General features: G+C 45.8%; 1 protein-coding gene across 4 annotated transcripts in view; it reads left to right on the forward strand.

Annotated features, from left to right (window-relative positions):
* ATXN3 (ataxin 3) overlaps nucleotides 1-25,252 on the forward strand; it is a 45,541-nt gene extending 20,289 nt beyond the window's left edge. For 2 of the 4 annotated variants that reach the window (XM_062181296.1, XM_062181297.1), the window contains exons 7-11: nucleotides 6,306-6,438; nucleotides 6,774-6,940; nucleotides 9,471-9,567; nucleotides 14,782-14,900; nucleotides 21,175-25,252. In XM_062181296.1, the coding sequence (XP_062037280.1) occupies nucleotides 6,306-6,438; nucleotides 6,774-6,940; nucleotides 9,471-9,567; nucleotides 14,782-14,900; nucleotides 21,175-21,269 (611 nt within the window). In that variant the 3' untranslated portion in view covers nucleotides 21,270-25,252. Of the gene's footprint in view, nucleotides 1-6,305; nucleotides 6,439-6,773; nucleotides 6,941-9,470; nucleotides 9,568-14,781; nucleotides 14,901-20,970 lie in introns of all 4 variants that reach the window. The other 2 variants (XR_009864803.1, XM_062181298.1) reach the window with 2 other exon arrangements.
* Nucleotides 25,253-26,452: the final 1,200 nt, after the last annotated feature.

A 26,452-nucleotide genomic window follows, 5' to 3' on the forward strand; every position in this document is an offset into this window, starting at 1 on the left:
TGTTTGTTGTGTCTGTACCCTGCTCCCTTTGTTCTCCTGTTAATTTTGAAGTAAGTACTAGGCATCTTGTGATTTCCTCTGTAAATATTTTAATAAAATCTCTTATGCAAGGGCTTTTTAGAAATACAGCCCAAGCAGCATAATCACTCTTGAAGCTATAACCATGGCGAACTAACCACAGTGCGTTCAGAGCGTCAGCTCCCCCGCCAGCAGGGCTCTGCCTCACTGTCTGTCTCGGGTTGGAGTTTGATCCAGGGTGCAATACGGTTCTCTCATTGCCTGTGGTTAGAGTTAGAGTGTCTCCAGAGGGGCTAACTGAAGGTGTCTTTTCCCTGTTTTTTTTTTTTTTGTTTGTTTTGTTTTTTTTTTTGAAAATATTTCTTTTTACCAGTTTTTAAGAGAGAATTGGTTTCATGGTAGCCTCTAAAGATGAGCAGTTAACCTCTTGGGCCTGGAGTGTTTGTGTTTGTTTTGTCTTACCCTTTTAAAAAAGCAGCATCATAAACTAATCAATTGAAGCAGTTTTGTTTCAGTCCATTGTAGTTACTATTCATATTTTTAAATTTATTAGAAGAAGAGAGGAAAAAGACAGATGGTGAGAGAGCTCCCATCTGCTGGCTCATTCCCAAATGCCTTGAATGGCCAATACTGAACCGGATTGAAACCGGGAGCCGGGCCGGCGCCATGGCTTAACAGGCTAATCCTCCGCCTTGCAGCGCCGGCACACCAGGTTCTAGTCCCGTTTGGGGCGCCGGATTCTATCCCGGTTGCCCCTCTTCCAGGCCAGCTCTCTGCTATGGCCCGGGAAGACAGTGGAGGATGGCCCAAGTGGTTGGGCCCTGCACCCGCATGGGAGACCAGGAGAAGCACCTGGCTCCTGCCTTCGGATCAGCGCGATGCGCCAGCCACAGCGCAGCAGCCATTGGAGGGTGAACCAACGGCAAAAAGGAAGACCTTTCTCTCTGTCTCTCTCTCTCTCTCCATTCTGCCTGTCAAAAAAAAAAAAAAGAAAGAAAGAAACCGGGAGCCGGAAGCTCAATCCAGGTCTCCCGTGTAGGTGACAGGGACCCTGCTGCTTCCCGGAATCTGCATTGGCAGGAATCTGGACTCAGGAACTAGAGATGGGAATCAAACCCATGCTCTGTGCAGGTTGCAGGCATCCTTACCACCATCTTAACCACCAGGCTGCACACCCGTCCCTTATTGTTCATATTGATGCTCCAGTTGTCCCATGGTGGGCCAGGAGGGACATTTTAAAGTTTACTCTCAAGATGCTGACGTGACTGTTGTACTTTGTTTGTTTTTTTGTTTTTTGTTTTTTGACAGGCAGAGTGGACAGTGAGAGAGAGAGACAGAGAGAAAGGTCTTCCTTTGCCGTTGGTTCACCCTCCAATGGCCGCTGTGGCTGGCGCACCACGCTGATCCAAAGGCAGGAGCCAGGTGCTTCTCCTGGTCTCCCATGCGGGTGCAGGGCCCAAGCACTTGGGCCATCCTCCACTGCCTTCCCAGGCCACAGCAGAGAGCTGGCCTGGAAGAGGGGCAACTAGAACAGAATCCGGCACCCCGACCGGGACTAGAACCCGGTGTGCCGGCGCCGCAGGCAGAGGATTAGCCTATTGATCCGCGGCGCTGGCCTGTAGTTTGTTTTTGATTTTGTTTTGGAAGGCATGGGGACAAAGAAGGTTATGGGGAAGGGGATTGATTTTTCATCTGCTGGTTCACTCCCAAGCACCTGCAACAGCCAGGGCCAGGCCAGGCTGAAGCCAGGAGCCAGCACTTCCATCTGGGTCTCCCACATGGCAGGGACTTAAATACTTGAGGCATCATTTGTTGCCTCTCAGAATGCACATTACCAGGAAGCTGGATCAGAAAGGAGGAACCAGGCACTCTGTTCTGGGACCACCAAGCCAGATACCTACCCTGCATTGTGGTCTCTTTTTTTAAAATGGAATTTTTTTTTAAAGATTTATTTATTTTTACTTGAAAGAGTTACACACAGAGAGAAGGAGAGAAACAGAGAGAGAGAGAAAGAGGTCTTCCATTTGCTGGTTCACTCCCTAATTGGCTGCAACAGCCAGAGCTGTGCTGATCTGAAGCCAGGAGCTAGGAGCTTCTTCTGGGTCTCCCCTGTAGGTGCTTTCCCAGGCCATAGCAGAGAGCTGGATCAGAAGTGGAGCTACCGGGACGCGAACCGGCACCCATGTTGGATGCTGGCACTGCAGGCAGTGGCTTTATCTACTACGCCACAGCGCCGGCCCCAAAACAGAATTTTTAAAAAAGATTTATGTATTTGAAAGGTACAGTTACTGAGAGACAGAGAGAGCTTCCATTCATGGTTCACTCCCCAAATGGTTGTGATGACCAGGACTGGGACATGCTGAAGTCGGGACCCTGGAACTCCATCTGGGTCTCCCACATGGTTGCAGGGAGCCATCTCCCACTGCTTTCCTAGGCACTTTAGCAGGGAGCTAGATCTGAAGTGGAGCTGCTGGGACTCCAACTGGCGCCCATATGAGATGCTGGTATTGCAGGCGGCAGCTTAACCCACTGTGCCACAATGCCAGCCCCCATTGTAGTCTTTTGAAGGCTTGCTTTCTCATTTAACAAGATGTTGCCAGCTTATCTTATATATTCCCTGCCCTGGACTTGAACTCATTTCTCTAAGGAAACCTGATTCCTTTCAGTAATAGTATTTAGAGATGTGGGCTTGCATCCCAGATGAGTGCCCATTCAAGCTTCAGTTGGTCTACATCTTATCCAGCTCCCTACGGAAGCAGGGAAGGATGGCCCAGGTGCTTGGGCTTCTGCACCCACCCATGTGGGAGACCCAGGAGAAGCTCGTGGCTCCTGGCTTTACATCTGCCCAGCTCCGGACATTGCAGCCATTTGGGGAGTGAACCAGCAAATGGAAAATGTCTCTGTCTCTCCCTCCCTCTCTCTCTCTCTCTCTCTCTCTCTAACTCTCCCTGCAAATAAATAAATCTTTAAAAAAAATTAGTATTTAGAGATGATATTCCGAGCCCTGGGATGCTGCTTGCTGCTGAGCTATTTATCATGTGCAGTGGCCCTCTAGCTGTGGATTCCACCAACTGTGGACAGAAGATCTTAAACATAATTGCATCTAGGGGCTGGTGCTGTGACCTAGTAGGCTAATCCTCCACCTACGGCGCTGGCATCCCATATGGGCACTGATTCTAGTCCTGGCTGCTCCTCTTCCGATCCAGCTTTCTGCTATGGCCTGGGAAAGCAGTAGAAGATGGCCCCAGGAGAAGCTCCTGGATCCTGGCTTTGGGTCAGCTCAGCTCTAGCCATTACAGCCATTTAGGGAGTGAGCCAGTGGATGGAAGACGTTTCTCTCTGTCTCTCCCTCTTACTGTCTGTAACTCTACCTTTCAAATAAATAATAAATCTTAAAAAAATTGCATCTAAACTGAACATTGTTTTTTTTTTTTTTAAAGATTTATTTGTTATTTGAAAGGCAGAGTTACACAGAGGCAGAGAGAAAGAGAGAGAGAGAGAGGTCGATCTTCCGTCTGCAAGTTCACTCCACAAATGGCCACAATGACTGAAGCTGAGACAATCCAAAGCTAGGAGCTAGGAGCTTCCTTCAGATCTCCCACACAGGTGCAGGGGCCCAAGGACTTGGGCCTTCTTCTACTGCTTTCCCAGGCCACAGCAGAGAGATGGGTCAGAATTGGAGCAGCTGGGACTCAAACCAGCACCCATATGGGATGCAGGCACCACAGGTAGCTGCTTTACTTGCTGTGCCACAGGCACCGGCCCCTGAACATAGGCTTTTTTTCTTTATCATTATTCCCTAAATGATACAGTGTAACAACTGTTTACATGGTATGAGATTTATTCAAAAGTCCATGGAAAAGTAGAATTAAAAGATAAGTTTATTTTACTGCAAAGTATTATGAACTCCATATGGTTTCTTCATAATATGCATTTTCCATGAACTTTTTGAAGACTTCTGATGTTAGGTATTATAAATCATCTGGATTTGATTTAAAGTATATCAGGGGATGTGCACAGGTTATATGCAAATACTCCATTTTATATAAGGGACATGCATCTGTGGATGTTGGTGTCTGAGGGCAGGTAAAAGTGGGGGTTCCTGGAATCCATCCCTAGGAATACCAATGGCGACTGTAGTTATTTTTAATTCATAGTTGGGATGGTAGTGTTTTATTTTACTTTTATGATTTTACACATTTGTGTCTCTTTTATGCTTCAAACGTTGGTGGTCCTGATTATATCTTCCCTGTGTGTGTATGTATGTGTGTATATATGTATTAACAAGGGAGAGAGAGAAGGGTTCCTGTCTGCTGGTTTGCTCCCCAAATGCCTTTGGCTAGCACCAAAGACAAGAGCCACGGATTCTCTGCAGGTCTCCCACCCGGTGGCAGGAGCCCCGTCACTTGAGCCATCACCACGGCCTCCTAGACTGTGTTAGTTGAAAGCTGGCGCCAGGAGCAGAGCTGGGTGTCAAACCAAGGCACTCCGTCCGGCATGGGAAGTGGGCGCCTTCACTGCTGGGCGCACGCCTCCTTGTCGCCTCCCTCTCGGAAACACTGTCTACATGGGCTTCTTTCAGATAGATTCCTCGTGTGGGTCTTACTCTTCCCAGTCTGTTAACAAATGATCCAGGGTTCAGTTCTTGGACCACTTCCTGATTATATGTCATCTCATTGCTTTAAATGTCTTTAAAGGAGATCTACTTGTCAGTGTTTCCTCATCTTGCATCTTCAGCCTGCACAGCTCCCCTGCTGCCAGGCTCCTAACACGGACGTTTCCACTCCTGGCCTAGACGTCTCCACTTGAAGTCCAGAAAGTGTTTCAAAGCAAGCATGGCTGCGGAAGGCAGATCGCCTCTCCTCCCTCACGCTTCCCGTGTCCGCACTCTGGTCCATGTGTGTCATGCTGAGACCGCTGCCTGGTGTGCCCAGCACGTGAAAGGCAGCAGCCTGAGGCTTGAATAAAACCACCATCTTGACCGTGCCACTCGAACAAGCCAGAGAATTTGCTCTTGATGGAAACTCATGTTTATTAAAGACCTGGAAACAGTTTTACTGGCAGCACACATGTTAAACCATCTGAACTCTGAATATATTTGCCCTTGTAGAAATTGTTAAGTGTGTTGTCTTGTGTCCTTTTGATCTTTGTTTCTTTGTCTGTTAATGCTTACAGAGGATACCCTATTACAAGGAACAAAGTTTCAGAAAAATGCGGGAAAACCTGAATTGATTGGACTGACTTAGGGTCTGCCCACTCTCACTTGGTTTTGTGTGGGACATCCACCTGGGAAAACCCTGGGTTTCCAGGATGGTATTCATAAAAAATTACACTGGATCTGGGTAATTCTCTAGGAGCTCGAACCACACATTTTTTTCAGTTATAAGGGGTGTGTGTATGTGTGTGTGTGTGTGTAGGTCACTGTTTCCACAGGTGACTCATTGTTCCACACATCTGATTGTTTCCTTACAACAGCCCTGTGAGGAACGTGCCAACTGAAGGTAACAGTCGGGAATACCAGAACACATGGGTGAGGTGATTGACAGAAGCTGTGCAGCTGGGAAGTAGAAGAATTGAGATTTTTTTTTTTTTTTTTTTGACAGGCATAGTTAGACATTGAGAGTGACAGAAAGACAGGTCTTCCTTCCGTTGGTTCACCCCCCAAATGGCTGCTACAGCCGGCACGCTGCACTGATCCAAAGCCAGGAGCCAGGTGCTTCCTCCTGGTCTCCTATGCGGGTGCAGGGCCCAAAGACTTGGGCCATCCTCCACTGCACTCCTGGGCCAAAGCAGAGAGCTGGACAGGAAGAGGAGCAACCAGGACAGAACCGGCGCCCCACCTGAGACTAGAACCCGGGATGCTGGCGCCGCAGGCGGAGGATTAGCCTAGTGAGCTGCAGCGCCGGCCAGAAGAATTGAGATTAAAGCCAGATGGACAGGCTCCAGATCACTTCTCTTCCCCACCTCTTGGCCTGCCTCTGGTGCCACTGGGTGAGTGGCCGTGCTCGCCAGCACTGTCAGCAGGACCCTCGACAGGCCTCGTTCCCTTCATTTCTCATGGTCACCTGTGAGGCACTAGGCCAGTCACGGAGATGGAGAAGGTGAGGCTCAGAGACTTCGTGTCCCCTGCCCGGATCACTCCGCTAGGAAGAATCCTTCTTTGAACCCAGATCTTTGCGAGTCTTCAGCTCATGTTCTTCCACTGTACTGTGTTGCCCATCTGCTATCATTGTAAATCAGTTTGGAATTTTTGACCAGATGTTTGAGTTTATTTTTGCCTTTTTTAGGTTATTCTATATTTGTTGTTAAGGGTGATCTGCCAGATTGTGAAGCCGACCAACTCCTGCAGATGATCAGGGTCCAGCAGATGCAGAGACCAAAACTTATTGGAGAGGAATTAGCACAACTGAAAGATCAGAGGTAAAAATTAATAGAATATAGAATAATTATAGAATAGAAGATATTTGTGTGTGTTCCTTACAGGAGTCAGAAATCCATGCTCACCCTGAGTGTGAGGTCCTCTCATTGGTGGCGACTCTTGTAGACCTTATTTTTTGTGAAGTTGACTGAATCCATATGAATTAATTAAATATAGTAACTTAGATTCACATTACTACGCGATCTTCATATTACTAGACCTTATTTGTTGGTGGCCTCCGTTTTAACTTAATGTGAAATCTGTAGTTCACAAATGCCTTTGTATTATGTCTCAAACAGAGTGGTCTGCAGTCACTATGAGTGCTTTTGTTCTTTAGAGCCCATAGAACAGACCTGGAACGAGTCTTAGAAGCAAGTGATGGGTCAGGAATGTTAGACGAAGAGGAGGAGGATTTGCAGAGGGCTCTGGCACTAAGTCGCCAGGAAATTGACATGGAAGATGAAGAGGCAGACCTCCGCAGGGCCATTCAGCTCAGTATGCAAGGTATAGACATTCCGCTGTGTGCTTGCTTCATTGTTGGAGAACTGCTGCAGATAATTCCTAGCTTTGTGGAGGTTCCTGTACTGCTGGCAGACGTGTTTGGGCAGTCCCTGCAGAAGCAGTGGCTGTGTGCTGTCAGCTCTTTTAGATATTCTGAAACATAAATCACTTTCGACAACCTGTGCTATCATAGAACTGTATTGGCTATATTTAACTGATACAGTTATGTTTTTCACTTCTGGTTGTTTTAGTTGGTTAAACTACTGCGCTAACACAACAGTAAGTTACAGCTAATCCTTGTGTGGGGGTCAGTTGACCCTTCTCCAAACCAGCTATTTCATAAATGTATGTGATTAGGCAGAGAATATAAATTGATTTGACAAAAATCCAACACAAATTGGCTATACAGCTTAAAACTTAAGCCTACTCTGGGCCTATGTTGTTAGTTCCTTTTTTTTTTTTTTTTTTTTTTAAGATTTATTTGAAAGTCAGAGTTACACAGAGAGAAGGAGAGGCAGAGAGAGAGAGGTCTCCCGTCTGCTGGTTCACTCTCCAATTGGCCGCAATGGCCAGAACTGTGCCGATCTAAAGCCAGGAGCCAAGAGCTTCCTCTGGGTCTCCCATGCGAGTGCAGGAGCCCAAGGCCTTGGGCCCTCTCCTGCTGCCCTCCCAGGCCACAGCAGAGCTGGATTGGAAGCAGAGCAGCCAGAACCTGAACTAGAACTGCGATGTGGAGTGCTGGCACTGAACCATGATGTTAGCTCCAGATGTGTTTTTTGCTTTTTCTTTTTAATGTATTTATTTATTTATTTGAAAGGCAAGAGTTAGAGAAAGAGAGAGATTTAAAAAAAAAAAAAAAAAAAAGGCCGGTGCCGCGGCTCACTAGGCTAATTCTCCCCCTGCGGCGCCAGCACACCGGGTCCTAGGCGCCAGCACACCGGGTCCTAGTCCCAGTCGGGGCGCCAGATTCTGTCCCAGTCGCTCCTCTTCCTGTCCAGCTCTCTGCTGTGGCCCAGGAGTGCAGTGGAGGATGGCCCAAGTGCTTGGGCCCTGCACCCGCATGGGAGACCAGGAGAAGCACCTGGCTCCTGGCTTCGGATCAGCTCGGTGCGCTGGCTGCAGCACACCGTCCGCAGCGGCCTTTGTGGGGGTGAACCAACGGAAAAGGAAGACCTTTCTCTCTGTATCTCTCTCTCATTGTCCACTCTGCCTGTCAAAAAAAAAAAAAGAGAGAGAGAGAGAGAGAGATCTTCTGTCTGCTGGTTCACTCCCCCACTGACTGCAACTGCCAGAGCTAGGCAATTCTGAAGCCAGGGGCCAGGAGCCTCCCCCAAGTCTCCTACGTGGGTGTAGGGGCCCAAGCACTTGGACCATCTTCCACTGCTTTCCCAGGCACATTAGCAGGGAGCTGGACTGGAAGTGGACAGCTGGGGCTCAAGCTGGCGCCCATGTGGGGGCTGGCCTTGAGGCAGCGGCTTTACCCGCTACGCCACAGCGCCAGCCCCGCTTCTACTTTGTAATGAAGTCATTCATCAATTGGATTCCTTAAATGCTTAAGTAATATTGAGATTCTGTTATGCAGAGAACTCTTGTGGCTCTGGGGCGCTCCAAGTGCTTCATATGCCTTGCACTCCCATTTTGGATTGGTGACACTCTGCTAGATTAGCCCAGGGAGGGACAGAAACCAGCTTGGATGATTTTAGGTATTTTTGTGTAATTTGTATTTTTAAGATTTATTTATTTATTTGAAAGGCAGAGTTACAGAGAAGCAGAGGCAGAGAGGAGAGAGAGGTCTTCCATCTGCTGGTTCACTCCCCAGATGGCCACAATGACCAGAGCCATGCCAATCTGAAGCCAGGAGCCAGGAGCTTCCTCTGGGCCTCCCATGCGGGTGCAGGGGCCCAAGCACTTGGGCCATCTCCTGCTGCTTTCCAGGCCATAGCAGAGAGCTGGATTGGAAATGGAGCAGCTAGGACTAGAACTGGTGCCCATATGAAATGCTGGTACTGCAGGTGGTGGCTATACCTGCTACTGCACAGTGCTGGCCCCTGCGTAATTCATTTTTAGCCACTCTGTTTCACAATTTGTGCAGAGTGGTTGGCACAATTATCAAGTGTGACCATAGCAACATTTAAGCTGTGGTAGTTCCCGGATGTTTGAAGATAGACGCGTGTGGAGACTAGGTTCAATGAGTGATTATCCTCTTGCAGTTGCCTTGAGGAATACCATGCCTTTGAAGGTACAGCTTCATTTCTAACAAGTTACAGAGAGCACAAGAGAATGGAGCTAATGCGTTCTCAAACCAGGTTGGTTGTTGGACTTATGTTCCTATGTGCTTACAGCAGCGATGGGTCACGGCTTCAGCTGTCATGGACGTACATCAGTGATTAGATTTGGATTGCCTTCATCAGATTTTCTGAGACTTTAGAGCCATTCTTAAATGTACCGAATAGTAGCAGAATAAGTCTGAATATATCATATTCCTTGAATTGGTAAGGAAAATTACTTTTGTTCTGGTTTATTTTGTGTTCAGGTAGTTCCAGAAATATGTCTCAAGATATTCCACAGACGTCAAGTACAGATCTCACCTCAGAAGAGCTGCGGAAAAGAAGAGAAGCCTACTTTGAAAAGTAAAGTAGTTGGTACAAATTAAAATTTCACATTAAACATTTCTTTGGCTATTTTGTGTGTTTGCAAATGACTGGTGAACATGTGAATGTATTTTTGGAAAAATTTACAGCAAAGTGAATCATCAAGCCTAAAGCCTTGTGTTGCACCTAGCTTTATATATGCTCGCCAATTAGAATGTCACCCTGTACAGACATCTGCTAGTAACTGTCATCACAAATCCACTTTTCTTTTCTTTTTTAAGGGAAATAAAGCTCCATCTTGAAGATTATGAAATCTGTAATAGATATTTAGATCCTGGAATCCTAGGGGTCAGAGAACAAAAGGCTGAATGTAGTCTGTTATTATTGCATCCCCTCAGTGGCAAGGTGCACACACCTCCACATTTCAGCATCAATGAAATCTAGAAACATCTTAGAGGCACAATTGGCAGAATTGTAGCAATATCTAAAATATTGGAGCATTGTACATTTGATTGTATAATGAAGATGATATTTACCTTTTCTGTTTCTGTTTTAAGTCACAGCTCAGAAGTATTTGAAGGAAACTTCTGATCAGCTGATATCCTCCTAATGTGAGATATTTCCAGTCTTTATTCAGTGATTAATAGACTTAATTATATTTAAAATTTCAAGATAGTGCTTACTAGTACTTTTATTTAAGTTCTCAAATTAACTGTTTCATTTTTTAGTTATGATGAACTTGAGATTTATACAAAAGCGGAGAATCTAGCATAGTGAACCCCTGTCTGTTACCCAGATTTGACAAATGCAACAAGTGACCAGAGTTTTCTATGCTCGCATCTCCCATTCTTTCCACTCTCCCACTTGGATTATTTTGCAACCAATCTCAGTCATTATATCATCTAGATTACAGCTGTTTCACTATGTATCTCTAAAATGCATAAGCTTTATATTTTGACTTAGCCAAATGCTGTTGTCACACAACAGTAATCACATGAAAATTACTAATAATTCTGTATCATCAAGTACCTAATTCCGTGTTAAAGTTTTATTTAGTGTTAAAATGACATATAAAATTAATGTTCTAGAAAATTTATCTTGAGATATCAAGATTTATTTTTTAAATATTTATTTATTTATTTGAAAAGCAGAGTTAAGTTACAGAAAGAGGGAGAAGCAGAGAGAGATCTTCCATCTGGTGGTTTACTCCCCAAAAGGCTGCAATGATTGGGATGAGCTGTGTCAAAGCCAGGAGTTGGAGCTTCATTGGGCTCTCCCATGTATGTGCAGGGCCCCTAGTACTTGTTTGTCTTCCACTGCTTTCCCAGGTACATTGGCAGGGAGCTGGATCAGTAGTGAGGCAGCCAGGACTCAAAACGGCACCCCTATGGAATGCCAGTGCTGCAGGTGGTAGCTTAACCTACTGTACCACAGATCCGGCCACAAGATATCAACATTTAAAGAAAATATTTCCAGCCGGCACCGTGGCTTAACAGGCTAATCCTCCACCTTGCGGCGCCGGCACACCGGATTCTAGTCGCGGTTAGGGCACCGGATTCTATCCCGGTTGCCCCTCTTCCAAGCCAGCTCTCTGCTATGGCCCGGGAGTGCAGTGGAGGATGGCCCAAGTCCTTGGGCCCTGCACCCACATGGGAGACCAGAAGGAGCACCTGGCTCCTAGCTTCGGATCAGCGAAATGCGCCGGCCGCAGCGCGGCGGCCATTGGAGGGTGAACCAACGGCAAAAGGAAGACCTTTCTCTCTGTCTCTCTCTCTCTCACTATCCACTCTGCCTGTCTAAATAAATAAATAAATTAAAAAAAAAAAATTTCCAGTATCCTTCAGTATTTTATATTTCTGTTTGGGGCGCATTCTCTTCTAGTCACAAAATCACATATGCGTTCTATAATAGTTATACTCATTTCCCAGTTTACTAAATATTATTTTTATTGGCTGCATATTTCATTTTTTTAAAAAAAGATTTATTTATTTATTCAAAAGTCAGAGTTACACAGAGAGAGGAGAGGCAGAGAGAGAGAGAGAGAGGACTTCCATCCAATGGTTCACTCCCCAGATGGCTGCAACGGCCAGAGCTGCGCCGATCCAAAGCCAGGAGCCAGGAGCTTATTTCTGGTCTCCCATTCAGGTGCAGCAGCCCAAGCACTTGGGCCATCTTCTGCTGCTTTCCCAGGCCATAGCAGAGAGCTGGATCTGAAGTGGAGCAGCTTGGACTCTAACCGGCATGCATATGGGATACCAGCAGTGCAGGCGGTGGCTTTACCCACTAAGCCAATGCGTAGTTGGCCCCAAGATTCTTTTTGTTATAAAAAATGTCTCCCAGCAAGGAGGCATGCAAATACCTGATTGCCTAGGTCTGATATATCACTTAGGATTCAGACTTCTAGAGGTTATTTGACTGCACCACAGGGCCTGCCCCACTGGAGGTGTTTTATACAGAAAATTACTTAACACAAAATTAGGGGTTTACTGCAGCCTCAGGACAAGCTGGAGGGGCTGGTCGAGGCCAGCTTCTGGAATACCACGAATTGCTTGCAAAACAGCTGCAACCACTGCCCAAAACGTGATGATCAGGAATCAGGCCATGGAGGTTACGAAGGCGCTGCCCCGGCGGTGACTTTGGGGGTAGGAAGCCACCGCTGTGAGTGTTCAGTCCTGGGAACAGGAATCCTGGCCCCCTGCAGTGACTGGCCTCCCGTGACCGCTCGCCGGCCGAGGCCAGCCACTGCCTTTCCATGCGAGCCCTTCCGTAGAAAGCAGAGTTTCTACAAAGCAGGGACGTCCATACAGTGCCGGGGAAATCATTGGTCTGGGCCTGCCAAGGCAACCCAGGCAGGACTCGAAATTCAGTCTGCAGCAGGCTCATTTTTAAGTTGATGATTTTGCATGGCCCTGAATAAGGTAATAAAACACCCAAATTGGCAGAAATTGGGTTTCTCAGCCGTGCTGTGAAAGACACATGACTCACGTGGTCTTTCGTTGTGCAGCCCCCCTGGCTTGCTGAAAGACATGAGAAGGCACAGCGGGAGCGGGGGCTGCTGGAACGGATTCTCAGCGCGTCACAGCTACAAGGGTCAGAGTTGTTCAAGGTTGACAACGATTTCTCATTTTTCCTAAATTAAAACTATAATGATCTTGGACTGGCATTGCAGCACAGATGGTTCGGCCACCGCCTGGAATGCTGCATCCCATGTGTGCCACGCATGAAGTCCAGCTGCTCCGCTTCCAATCCAGCTTCCTGCTAGTACACCTGGGAAAGCGGCGGGAGATGGCCCAAGTGCTTGAGCCCCTGCACCCACATGGGAAACCCAGAGGGAGCTCTTGGCTTTGGCCTGGCCCAGTCATGATTTTTAAATCTTTAAGAAAAAAAAAAAAAGTAATCCTGTATATTTACGATTACCTTAAAAAAATAAAAAGTACAACAGAAGTTATCCCTCTGGAGTTGCTGCATCACCTGCCACTCCCTTGAATTCTGCGTGCATTTCTCCAGTGGAGTGGGAGGAGGGCATGGAGGCACACCTGACGTGCCAGAAATCCCTTCACTCCCCGTCTGTCTTTGTCATGCCACATTCCGGAATTAGGACATGCCAGTGGGCACACAGGACCCGCGTGTGCACCACTAACCCAGTACGCGAGAGCCTTACACCCGTACAAGTGTCTGCTTGCCTGCTGAAAGGCCAACAGGGGGACCTTGCATTTTCCACCGGTTGACATTTCTTGGTTGCTCATCTTTAAGATTCAGGATTCAGAGGGATCCTAGAAAAAAACGTGCTGTTCTTTGAGCAGTATGGTGGTAGTTTTCAAATTCCGGTCCCTTTTTTTTTTTTTTTTTTAATCTCTACATACTTTTTTTAAGTTATGACTTCTTAAGCAGGTTGCCATCTGTTTTAAGTTTTCTTTTTAGTTTTCTGTGTGTTATATATAGAAATCATTTCAAATTATGTTTTTTAAATATTTACTTATTTATTTGAGAGGTAGAGTAGCAGAGAGAGGGAAAGACAGAGAAAGAGGTCTTCCATCCACTGGTTCACTCCCCAAAATGGCCGCAACAGCTAGAGCTGAGCCAGTCTAAAGCCAGGAGCTTCTTCCAGGTCTCCCATGTGGATGCAAGGGCCCAAGGACTTGGGCTATTTGCTGCTGCTTTCCCAGGCCATTAGCAGGGAACCGGATTGGAGGTGGAACAGCCAGGACTTGATTCAGCACCCATATCAGATGCTGGTACTGCAGGTGGTGGCTTTACCCACTGTGCCACAGTGCTGGCCCCTCAAATTATTTTTTAAAGATGTATTTTATTTATTTGAAAGGCGAAGTACAGAGAGGGACATTAAGAAAGAAATTTTCCATCAAGCCAGGACTTGAACTGGTGCCCATATGGGATGCTGGTGTCGCAGGCAGTGCCTTAACGTGCTATGGCACAGTCCCAGCTCCATCATGTATGTTTTCTAAGTGCAAGCTTATTTCTCTGCATATTTATATCATAACCATTTTGTTTAAACTTTTTATCATGTGGATTTTGATGACATTGTTTTTCCTCTGGAAAAGCATGTAAATATCTATTAGTGCATGGATACAACCGGAAACTTCACGGTGCGAGTTGAGTGGCTTTCTTTCATCAAGTTGTGGTAAATACCATGTGATAGTCAAGCTTCTACGCACTGGGGAAACAGAAACAAGATTTGTGTTTTTGCAAGCTTACACTTTAAAGGAGGCAAACAGAACAATACCTGCTGGTGTAGGTTAGTGCTGAGAGTGGAAAGCAAGTGATGATATAGTGCGAAGACCACGGCCTCTCCAGGTGGGCTGGGCAGGGAGCGCCTCTCCAGGGAGTGCAGGGGACCCAGCGTGAAAGCTCGTGCTGTGAGATGCTTCTGTCCTCAAAGGTGCTGTTCAGTGCCTTCCAGCAGAATCAGCTGTGTGTAAACCAATGCCAGCTGTGTGAGAACAGCTGACGGCGACTCCTTTTGTACAGTAGGTGATTGTATGGTGGAAAATACCTGTTGATTTGTCAGATGAATTCAGATTCTGTACCTGAGCTTCCTAGGGTCAGAACTGCTGTCCTTCAAGTAGATGTCTCAGACTGCTTGCCGTTGTGTCGCTGTCCATCCAGTGACTGTTTTATTTGTAGGACAATCTATGTTCCATGTGAATAGATTTTCCCATAATGAATTTATTCCTAGGTCTTGGTTTTTGTGGTTTTGGTTTTTGTTTAACATGCATTCACTTTTCAATGTTGTAGGCAGCAGCAGGAGCAGCAGCGGCGGCAGCAGCGGCAGCAGCAGGTAGATGCCCCAGCACAGGTTTCCCGTCTCCATGAAAAGCCGGCCACAGGTTCCGGAGCCCTTGGGAATGACCTAGGTACAGCCCTCTGACCGCTCACGTTTATAGCCGGCATGCTCTGTTTGACACACAGGTTCCGTGTGCTTTTTGACTTGGAATTGTTTTCTTCCCTTTTCAATCATGTGGACACTGCTATAGGAATTTGTAATCTGTTTTCCTGGATTGAGGAGCAAGCAGACTAGGGAAGTCAGTGTTTGACTTTAAAATTATAAGCATAATACTTGCAATCTCACAGTTGATACTACCAGAATTCCTCAGAGGTCATGAATATTAGTAGGTACAAAATAAGTACATTTGGCCGGCGCCGGGGCTCAATAGGCTAACCCTCCGAGTGCGGCGCTGGCACACCAGGTTCTAGTCCCGGTTGGGGCGCCGGATTCTGTCCCAGTTGCCCCTCTTCCAGGCAAGCTCTCCGCTGTGGCCAGGGAGTGCAGTGGAGGATGGCCCAGGTCCCGGCTGTAGCGGCCATTTGGGGAGTGAACCAATGGAAGGAAGACCTTTCTCTCTGTCTCTCTCTGTCTCTCTCTCACTGTCCACTCTGCCTGTCAAAAAAAAAAAAAAAAAAAAAAGTACATTTGACCACTCATAACACTTTTCAAACCCTTGGGTGTCAGGAAGTCCAGGGTGACGGAGCGGGCCTTGGTTTAGTGGTCTTGAACTTCAGGAGCCCTGGTGGTGGAGCTGAGTGGAAGGAAACCACATCAGCGGAATGTGTGTAGTGCTCTCCAGCTGAGCAGTACGCAAACAGCTCAACAGACAGGAGGAGGCTTCGCGTTCCTCACCAAGTAAGACATGGAGATGACAAACCGGCACAGGAGATGCTCTGCCTCAGTTGCCTTTAGACAAATAGGCGTTAGAACGGCAGGGAGAGACCATGACACACCTATGAGAGTGGCGTGATGAAATACAAAGCTTATAATACCAGGTATTGGCCAAGGTCAGAGCAACCAGGAGTCCCGTGTACTGTTAGTGGGGGTGTAAAATGACACGTTGACCTTGGCACGTACTCCTAACCCTGTGACTGAGCAGTCCTACTCCCAGGTAGGCAACCGAGTAGAGAGAAAACTCAGCTACATACAAATGCTTACAGCTGCTTGATTTGTAATTACCAAAAGTTGGAAATTGCCTGTGTTAAGTTTGACTTGGTAAGTGGATACACAAGCTCTGGTCCATCCAAATGAGTGAGTAAGAATCTCAAAGGAAAAGAGAAGCCAGGCCTAGGGACCTCTCGGCCAGAGGGACAGCGTTGAGGCTGGCCTGGGATTTTCTCTCGGTCTCATATGTGTTCTAGACTTGGTGCAGGAGAAGCCACTGGCACAGACCAAGAGAAGAGAGCTCTCGAGTCAAAAGGGGCTGCCAAGCAAAACAAGAACTGAAGAAGTCGTTGTTGTTTTTAAATGTATGTGTTCTGTTTGTTTGTGAGGCAGAGAAAGAGAGCTCCCATCTGTTGGGTCACTCCCTGCATGCCCACAACCTCTGGGGCTGGGCGTGGCCAAGAGCAGGAGCTGGGAGTAGAATCCAGGTTTCCCACGGGTGGTAGGGACCCACTACTTGCACCATCACCTTCTGCCTCCTGGGATACATATCAGCAGGAGCTGGAGTGAGGACTAGAACCAGGCATTCCAGTATAGGATCTCAGCTGTCAGGCCAGATGCCTGCCCTACAATGGAATAACAAACACTCTAGTCCAGATAAACAGTCACAGAATACACTGCCCTTGGTCCAACTGCACGCCTGTCAGCAAAGGCCAAGAAAGAGCCTCAACTTCGACCCAAACCTCTCCACTTGGCCAGCTGGAGTGGTTCAGAGAGCTGCGGGAGCTGGGATCTTCACTCCTTTTCCATTGTGTCAGGGTCCCAGGGAGTACGAGCCTCCACACCAGTAGTAGGCATTTACGCCGGCTTCCCACGTGGACGGTTTCAGATAGGAACCCTGGTGGAGAATCGAGATAATTGGTGGTAGCCAGCAGTAACAGAGCCACCCCTTCAGCATCGGGCAGCCTTGTGGGGAGCAGTCATGAGGCGGTCCTCCTGTCCCAGTCAGGATGCACAGCAGCGAGAGAGGTGCCAGAGCTCCCAGGTGTTTCGCACTCATGACTCAGGACCCCCGCAGCGTGTTATCAGGAAGGGCGCCTGTGTTTCCCTGAACCACGGGTCATCACCAGGCAGCACGCCTTGTCCTCCGGGGCCGTGTCAGGGGAGGCTGCTCCCACAGAAGATGTGAATGAGATCCACAGTCTCCGAGTACAGTACTTACAGTGCCCAGGGTTCACCTGCAAGTTGTTGCCATACCAAGAGCCAGGAAAATCTTAACTCGGATGAGAAAAGACCTTCCACAGGTGGAGGATTAGCCTATTGAGCCGCGGCGCCAGCACACCGGGTACTAGTCCTGGTCAGGGTGCCGAATTCTGTCCCAGTTGCTCCTCTTTCAGGCCAGCTCTCTGCTATGGCCCGGGAGTGCAGTGGAGGATGGCCCAAGTCCTTGGGCCCTGCACCCGAGTGGGAGACCAGGAGAAGCACCTGGCTCCTGGCTTCGGATCAGTGCAGTGCGCTGGCCATTGGAGGGTGAACCAACGGCAAAGGAAGACCTTTCTCTCTGTCTCTCTCTCTCACTGTCCACTCTGCCTTCCACAGACAGTGCCCCTAGAGGGTCCTGATGGGCAAAGTTACCTGATAAAGCCACCATCATCAGAATGCTGCAGTTAGGTTGAATGTGCTTGAAACAAATGAAAAAATAAATCTTGGCAAAAGAAGAACCACTGGAAATTTTATTTTGTAACAAAAATAATAACATTTAAAGTTCAGTGGATAGAGCCAGCAGCAGAACAGAGAAGACAGAAGAGAGAATCCGTGAACTTGAAGAGTAGAACAGCCCATGCTTGTAACAGAATAGACTGGAAAGAATGAACAGAGCCTTAGAGACCTGCGGCACTAAAATAGAAGACAGAACATTTGTGTCCTGAAGTCTTAGGAGAAAGAGAATGGGGCTGAAGGAGTATTTAAAGAAATAATGAATATTATTGAATAACAGTTAAAGAAATAAAAATTCCCCAAATTTGACAAAAGAAACTAAATGAACCCCAAATGGAATAAAGCCAAATAAATTCACACCGAGACATATCAGACTTCCGAGGACTGAAGATAAAAACTGAAAATTTTTAAAGAATTTTAAATTTATTTATTTGAAAGGCAGAGTTAGAGAGAGAGAAAGAGAGAGAGGTCTTCCATCACTGGTTCACTTCCCAAGTGACCACAACAGCCAGGGCTGGGCCAGGCCAAAGCCAGGAGCCGGGAGCTTCTTTCATATCTCCCACATGTGTGGCAGGCGCCCAGGCACTTGGGCCGTCTCCCACTGCTTTTCTCAGACCATAGCAGGGAGAAAAATCGGAAGTGGAGCAGCCTGGACTCTGGCGCCCACATGGGATGCTGGCGCTGTAGATGACCACTTTACCTGCTACACCATGGTACCAGCCCCTGTAAATTATGTTTGATGGTTGAAACAAGAATAAGGCAGATTTATAAATGAGGGAGGACCAAAGGATGTTCAAGGAAAAAAGCTTTCTATATCTCATTTGAACTGGAACAGCCATTTTGGAAAATAATTTGGCTTTTTTTATTTTTAAGATTGGTTTTATTTATTTGAAAGAGTTACAGAGAAAGAGGGAGAGACAGAGAGAGAGATTTTACATCCACCGGTTGACTCCCCAGATGGCCACAACGGCTGGGACTGGGTCAGGCTGAAGCCATTATCCAGGAGCTTCTTTGAGGTCTCACACATAGGTGGTGGGCCCAAACACTTGGGCCATCTTCCTCTGCTCTCCCAGGCCATTTACAGCGAGCTGAACCGGAAGTGGAGCAGCTGGAATTCTGGCCCCCATACGGGATGCTGGTGTCGCAGCTGGCAGCTTTACCTGCTGTGCCGCAGGGCCAGCCCCTAGCTGTTTTTTTGTTTGGTTGGTTGGTTTTGTGTTTTTTTTTGTTGTTGTTGTTTGTTTGTTTGTTTGTTTTTGACAGGCAGAGTGGACTGTGAGAGAGAGAGAGAGAAAGGTCTTCCTTTGCCGTTGGTTCACCCTCCAATGGCCGCCATGGTCGGCGCACCACGCTGATCCGAAGCCAGGAGCCAGGTGCTTCTCCTGGTCTCCCACACGGGTGCAGGGCCCAAGGACTTGGGCCATCCTCCACTGCACTCCCTGGCCACAGCAAAGAGCTGGCCTGGAAGAGGGGCAACCAGGACAGAATCCGGCGCCCCGACCAGGACTAGAACCCGGTGTGCCGGCACCGCTAGGCGGAGGATTAGCCTGTTCCCTAGCTGTTTTTTAAAAAGTAGCACACTGACTGTAGGATCCAGCATTTATACCCTTAGCATTAATCCTAGAGAAGTGAAATTTGATGTCCACACAAAAACCTGTGCACAGCTTTTTCTACAGCTTTGATTGTCATAACCACAAACTGAAAACCACCATCATGTTCTGCCATAGGTGAATGGTTAACTGTAGAGACATCATACCACAGAAACCAACCACTGATACCTGCAGCCGTTGGGATGGAACTTAGGGGTGTTACCGCTGCGTCTAGGAAGTCTCAGGGGCCGGCACTGCAGCATAGCACGTAAAGCTGCCACCTGCAGTGCCGGCATCCAATATGGACGCCGGTTTGAGGCCCTGCTACTCCACTTCCAATCCAGGTGTTTGCTATGGCCTGGGAAAGCAGTAGAAGATGGCCCAAGTCCTTGGGCCCCTGCACTCATGTGGGAGACCCAGAAGGAGCTCCTGGCTCCTGGCTTTGAATCGGCACAGCTCTGGCTGTTTTGGCCATTTGAAGAGTGAACCAGCGGATGAAAGACCCCTCTAGTTCGTTCTCTCTCTCTCTTTCTCATTCGTTCTCTCTCTGCCTCTGCCTCTCTGTAACTCTTTCAAATAAATAAAGTCTCAGCAGGTCTCATGTGATTTCATTTGTGTAATATTCTCACAATGACAGATGTGTAAAGAGAGAGAAACCTGAAGATTGCCAGCAGCAGAGAAGGGTGGACAAGGGGCAGGTGTGAATAGAAAGCAGTAGCAGGAGGTGGGTCTTCGTGGTGCTGTAACAGTTCTGTATCTCGGTGGTGGGCACATGGGCCCACTTGTGTGGTAAAAGGCCATACAGGACTACACACAGCACTGTGCCAACGTCAGTGTCTGGGTTTGGGCTACGCTGGACCTATCTGAACTATCTCTACAACTTTCTGTGCATTGACAGTTACTTCAAAATAAAAAGTTTTTTGGGAAAGCATGGTGTTGGTAGAGCAAATCTCAAATGCAGTTGTGCTAAGTCAGAGAAGCGACATCTGTGTCATGGGTTCCATTTAGATGACATGCAGGGAAGGGTGTCCTCTGGGACAGAGACCATAGCAGTGGATGCCAGAGAGCAGCGCAGAGGAACTGGGGAGGAAGGGTGGGTGGCAGTGGGACAATTCTGTATCCAGGTGCTGTTTATGAAAGTGTGCATTGACTAAAATGTAAAACTATAAAAGTGAATTTTACTTTATGTGAATTTAAAAATCAAAGAAGGAAACCAGTGCCACATAGAAATACATTTCCTAAGAATTTAATTCCTTATGGAGATAGATGTTGTGGTAGAGCTGTTTAAACTGCCACTTGGTACCCCTGTGTCCGTATGGGAGTATCTGGGATCAAGCCCCACCTCTCCTCCACTCCGACTTCCTGCGCATGTGCACCCTGGGAGGTGGCAGATGATGACCTAGGTGCTCGGGGCCCTGCTGCACACAGGAGCAAGGAAGACCCAGGTGGGGTTCCTGCCTCCTCTCTGCTCTGACTGTTGTAGGCACTGAGAGAGTGAACCAGAGGAAGGTTTTGCTCTTTCCCTCTTCTGTCACTTCTGCCTTTTAAATAAGTAAGATAATATTTTTTCAAGTAAACAAGCATTTTGTTTATTTGAAAGGCAGAGATAGAGAAAGAGATCTTCCATCCACAATTCAGTACCCAGATGACCACAGTGGCTGGGACTGAGGCTGGACCAAGCCAAAGCCAGGGGCTTCATGTGGGTAGCAGGGGCCCAAGCACTCAAGCCGTCTTCCACTGCTTTCCTAGGTGCATGAATGGGGAGCTGGATCCAAAGTGGAGCTAAGGACTCAAGCTAGCACTTAGATATGAGATGCTGGCATTACAGGTGATGGCTTAACCTGCACCACCACGCGAGCCTAAATAAATAAAGCTTGAAGAACTTTACCTTTTGATGACTTTGAGAATTTCCCAGACATGTTTAACAAATGAATGTGTTTTCTTTCCCAACAGATGATGCTATGAGTGAAGAAGACATGCTTCAGGCAGCTGTGACCATGTCTCTAGAAACTGTTCAGAATAATTTGAAAACAGAAAGGAAAAAATAGTACCTTTAAAAAATCATTTAGATACTCATTTTCCAACATGATCCTGTGTGGTGACAGCATAGGATCCTTTTTGGTAACGCATCAAAAAGAACAGTGTTCAACAGAGGCGATGAGACTTTCAGGTGGTTTGCAAACAAAATGATGAAAATGTGTCAGTTGTAGGACTAAACAATAATCCTCCACGTACTAGCCAAAGGCATTCAGCAATTAAAGACATTTAAAATAGTTTTCTAAATGTTCCTTTTTCTCTTCTGATTGTGCAATATCTAACATGTCTAAAATCAGAGCATTTTCCTGGGACCTTTTTGCAGACCAACTCCTTAGCTTTTGCCACAGAACTTTCCCCGTACGGTTTTTCTTTCTCCTGTTGTAGGTAATTCGGTTCACTTTCATCTAGTAGTTGCTTTATTTCTTATTAACCAAAATAACCTTTGCAGGTTAGTGTCTGTTGTCTGTATGGATAATAGTAATGGTTCTAGAGGATAAGCTGTTCTCCCTCCAATAACTTGTATTGTGAACATGGATGTTTTCCAATGTCATTTTCTCTAATCACAATTTCTTTGCTATCTGGTTTTCATTATTTTTCTAGAACTCTTAAAATACACTCATCTTTGTCAAGGTTTCACGTTTAAGCCCTCAGTGGTGCAGCCATCATTCATGGCTCTGGTGCATTCCCAGGCTCTGATGTCAGCCTTGCATGGGGAGTTGAGAATACAGGTGCATTTTTGTTTGTTTTTTTAATGTGCGCATGGGCCTTCCCAGATGTTTTGTGAATGTCTTATCAATGACGTCAGAACTTTACAGATTCATTGTATCCCCTGCTTCTTGGGCCTTATTGTTTCCTAAAATAGAAGCATAGTATGCAAGCAGGTTTCCTTCTGATAGGCGATTTTACACGTATACCCACCATGAATGTATGATAGACAAAATTTGGCCTTCAATTTTAGTAGCAGGTTTCATTTTTTCTTTTCCATGTACAATGGAGTCTTTCTATTCCATTTATAAGTGAATGTAGACTCTGCTTCACCCCTGTTTATAGTAGGTATAGCTTGCCAGAGGTGGTGATCTGCAACATGAAAATCGTTTACTAATGAAAATATATTTAAATTTGTACTGTGATCCGAGAGTTGATCATGTTTAAATAACTTAAGGATTGTAGAAGTCACCGTACTTAGTGTGTGTAAATAAGAAAGTCCTTAGTTTTGATAAGCATTGTATAACTGAGATGCACAGAGTGTCTGGCTGGATCAGTGCCGCAGTGTGATGTTGAGGACACTTGACCACGTCTCTGAGGCTGGCAGGTGTCATTCAGTCTCTACTCCCATTCCTTAGGAAGCCCTTTTGGATGTTGAGTTGTTTATAAGCTAAAATTCAAGAAGAATTTTCAGCGAACCACTTAAAAAGTTAAAAGTGTGCTGTGTGGCCCTACTGATATGTGGCTGCACATGTTTAATCAGGGAAAGTTTTCTGATCTATGATTTATTGCTAACTCACTGCAGAGAGAAAATATCTTTTATTTATGACTAAGAAATTTTTTTCTTGGATAGAACAGATTTTTTTAGTTATTATTTTGTGCCAATTAAAGTTTTCTGAAATTCCTTTACATTTACACAAAATTAAGAGTTTTATTTTAAAATGTAAAGTTTTAACAATTGAAAATGTTTCAGAAGAATTATAACTTTAGAATTGCAAGGAATGTTGGAGTTTTGTACTAATCCCTCAGGATTTACAAAACTGAGCATTCTAAGACTGAACATTTATGCAAGGATCCCCAGGATGCCAATCATCATTTCCATCCATATTTGGCTTTTATCTCTTCCCATTGGAAAATTACATCAAACTTTCCAAAAACTTCAGCTGATACTCCCTAACATAAAATGAGAAAACTAAAACATACTTGAGAGCTTTTTATCTTCAGAGTTTATGAAACTCCTGTGTGTACACCCTAGTTAAAGCACTTGAGAAAATGAGGCGTGGTGACGTGTTTGTTAGGGGCGTGTTTACAGCAGACCCAAGCGCACACTGGATACACTTGAATGTGTTCTTCAGTTTGCTGTGGGATTGTTAAATTGGCAGGCAAATCGGCAGTCATTAGTGACCTGCCATCTTGTTTGGACTGGCTTACATTTAATTGAATGCTTATATTCCATTTCTTAATTGGCCACTGTGAGAAGATGCCGATGCTTCCTACCATAGAATCAAAAAGCAGAAAAACAGGAAGCTGCCGTCCCACATCGGGAGATGCCAGTCACTAGAAACCGAGAACAGCGGAAGCCGTGATGGCTGCCTGCCTGAGGACTTTGGAGATTTCCATTCTGTTGTACCAATTGGGAACACCTTAATGTTTAATATTTAAACTACTGTATCATTTTTCTAACGTATAATTTGTATTACTGGGATAAAATGTGTATAGTAGTATTGCAAATGTTATAAGTAAAGTTTAAACCAACTTTGGAAATAACACTTTGATACTTTCAGATGTCATGGATTTAATAAGTAGTTGTGTTTTAAAAATTCAGAGTAACTAAGCTCTGATCTAAAACTTTGCAAAATACTTTTTTTTACAGTAGTTAACATATATTTCAGTAAATTATTTGAAAAGGTCGCTGCAGGTAAACACTATAATTAAATTTTAAGATCCTGGCCAAATAATTTAGAATTTTTAGAATATTTTACATAAGTGTGTGCTTCGCTTTTTTTTCAAACTTGATTTTTCTTAATTAAGGCTTTATTCATGATGCCAAAGTTAATGAGGAAAACAGCCCGAAATTAGTTGAGTCTTATTATTGGCCAAACTACCAGTAGTCTATATTATTTCATTTAACGTTAAGTTGAATAATCGGAGCCTAAGTGACATTTTGAATGTCTGCACATCTGATACTGTTTAAAATATCATGCTAGTGCCAAGCATTACTGAATTCTAAAAACTGGTCCAGTGGACTTGGGCAAATCCAAGAAAGGTTTAGACAGTGCATAATCAATCTTCAATTGAAAAATCTTTTAAATTCTTTGGAGGCATCAATTAATTATTGATGACTTCCTATTAAAAATCTGCAGTTGGAGGGTTCTATGGCCACTGTTTTCACAGTAAGTTGTTTGTTGTGTCTGAACCCTAATAAGTATGGAAGTGTGACCTATGTGACCTTAATTAAGAAAAATCAGATTGGATCAGCTAATTTCAGCAATGTAAATAACTTTTCATATTCAAAATAAAAAATTTTTGTTCATTCCTAGTCCCTTTATAACTCCCATCTTTTGTTAAAGGAATGAACTGGCTTTTTATTTTTTTAAAGTTAGTCTTATACATAATAAAAAGTTTTGTTCTGCTTTTATGAAAGAAAAGATTGGCTTGGTTAATTCTTGAATTTTTTTTAAATTGAAAAATTTTGCTGTTTTTTTTTTTTAATGGTCTGACGCTTTAAGAATTAATGCAATAAGTTCTAAATTTATGGTAATTGGTATGTTTAATAGTTCTCAATCAGTACACTGGATTCCTAGACAAACAGTAGGAAGCAGCCATGAAATATACACAAAAAATCCCCGATTCATTTAGAAGACCCTCCAGTTGCCTCTTGCGTAATTCGAAGGGCAATATTTCCTGGAATTTGATGCTTTTTTTTTTTTTGAAAGAGGAAAACATACATTTGAAATGTGATTATCTAATTTCTACAACACTGGACTACTAGGAATAACTTTTTGAAAATTACTGTTCTGTATAAATCTTTGAAGTTCAAGTATGAAAAACATGTGAACTAGAAAGCATTGTCTTTTGGCCATGATCCAGGTGCACCGTGGCAGTGCTGTTTGCTCAGGACCCCAGTCTGCCTCCCTGTGTGCTGGTGGAGCACACGCAGGCCTCCCCTCCTGTCCTTAGAAAGCCGGGCTTCCAGAGCACTGCGCAATGCTGAGGATTCCATTGTTAATGCGGATGTTGTATTTTAAATATCAGAGATTATTAAATAAAGAGAATGTTTGCTTTTGTATTCCTTTTTTTGTGTTCATTGTTCCTTCACAGCTGTGAGGTAGTGGGGTCAGAGGTCCAGCAGCCTGTGTGGCTTTGTGCCTTCTGAACAGGGTCCCCGGGCGACTGGAGCTGCACTGTTCCTGAGTGCTTCCTAACCAGCTGCCTGGTGGCCCTTCCATCGAGCTGCCAGAGGGCCCCTCAGTACGTGAGCCTCTAAGCTTCCAAAATGACGCTGAGTGCCAAATCTTTATTGACAATCTGATTGTTAAATGTTTGCTCAATTGTTTTTTCCTAAATATTTTTTTACATTGATTTATCTAAAAGTCAATAGTTACAGAGAGTCTTCATCTGCTAGTTCACTCCTCACAGCTGGGGCCGTGGTGGCTGGGGCTGGGCCAATCCGAGCCAAGAGCCAAGAGCTTCCTCTGTTTCTCCTACTTGGGAGGCAGGGGACCCAAGCACGTAGGACATCTGCTGCTGCTTTCCTAGGCATATTAGCAGGGAGCTGGATCAGAAGTGTAGCAGCCAGCACAGGAACTGGAACTCAAATGGGATGCCAGTGTCGCAGGCAGCAGCTTTATGCGCTACACCATAATGCCAGCCACCCTATGAATCTTTTTAGTAAGGCTTCGTAGCATGGAACAGGACCAATTCATTGAGTTTTGATGGCACCAAACGGCTCTGACCTTGGCACTTCAGTACACGGCTGCTCCCAGCTGCCAGATGGTCTTTGTTCTGGATGCCCATGCATCTTAGTTTAGGTTCATTAGAGGCAGATGTTGCGATGGGGATCCCTGTGAAATGATTTTTTTTTTTTTATATTTGACAGAGTTTAGACAGTGGGAGAGGGAGACAGAAAGGTCTTCCTTCCGTTGGTTCACCACCTATATGGCCGCCACGGCTTGCGCGCTGTGCGGATCCGAAGCCAGGAACCAGGTGCGTCCTCCTGGTCTCCCATGCAGGTGCAGTCGCCCAAGCACTTGGGCCATCCTCCGCTGCCCTCCTGGGCCACAGCAGAGAGCTGGACTGGAAGAGGAGCAACCGGGACTAGAACCCAGTGTTCATATGGGATGCTGGTGCCGCAGGCAGAGGATTAGCCCAGTGAGCCACGGTGCCGGCCCCAAAATGATTTCTTTTTATAATTTGAAAGAATGACAGGAAGATTCTCTATCTGCTGGTCCACTTCCCTAAAAAGCAGCAATGGCCAGCTCTGGGCCAG

Source organism: Lepus europaeus, chromosome 22 (genome assembly GCF_033115175.1).
Source record: "Lepus europaeus isolate LE1 chromosome 22, mLepTim1.pri, whole genome shotgun sequence".
NCBI lineage: Eukaryota > Metazoa > Chordata > Mammalia > Lagomorpha > Leporidae > Lepus > Lepus europaeus.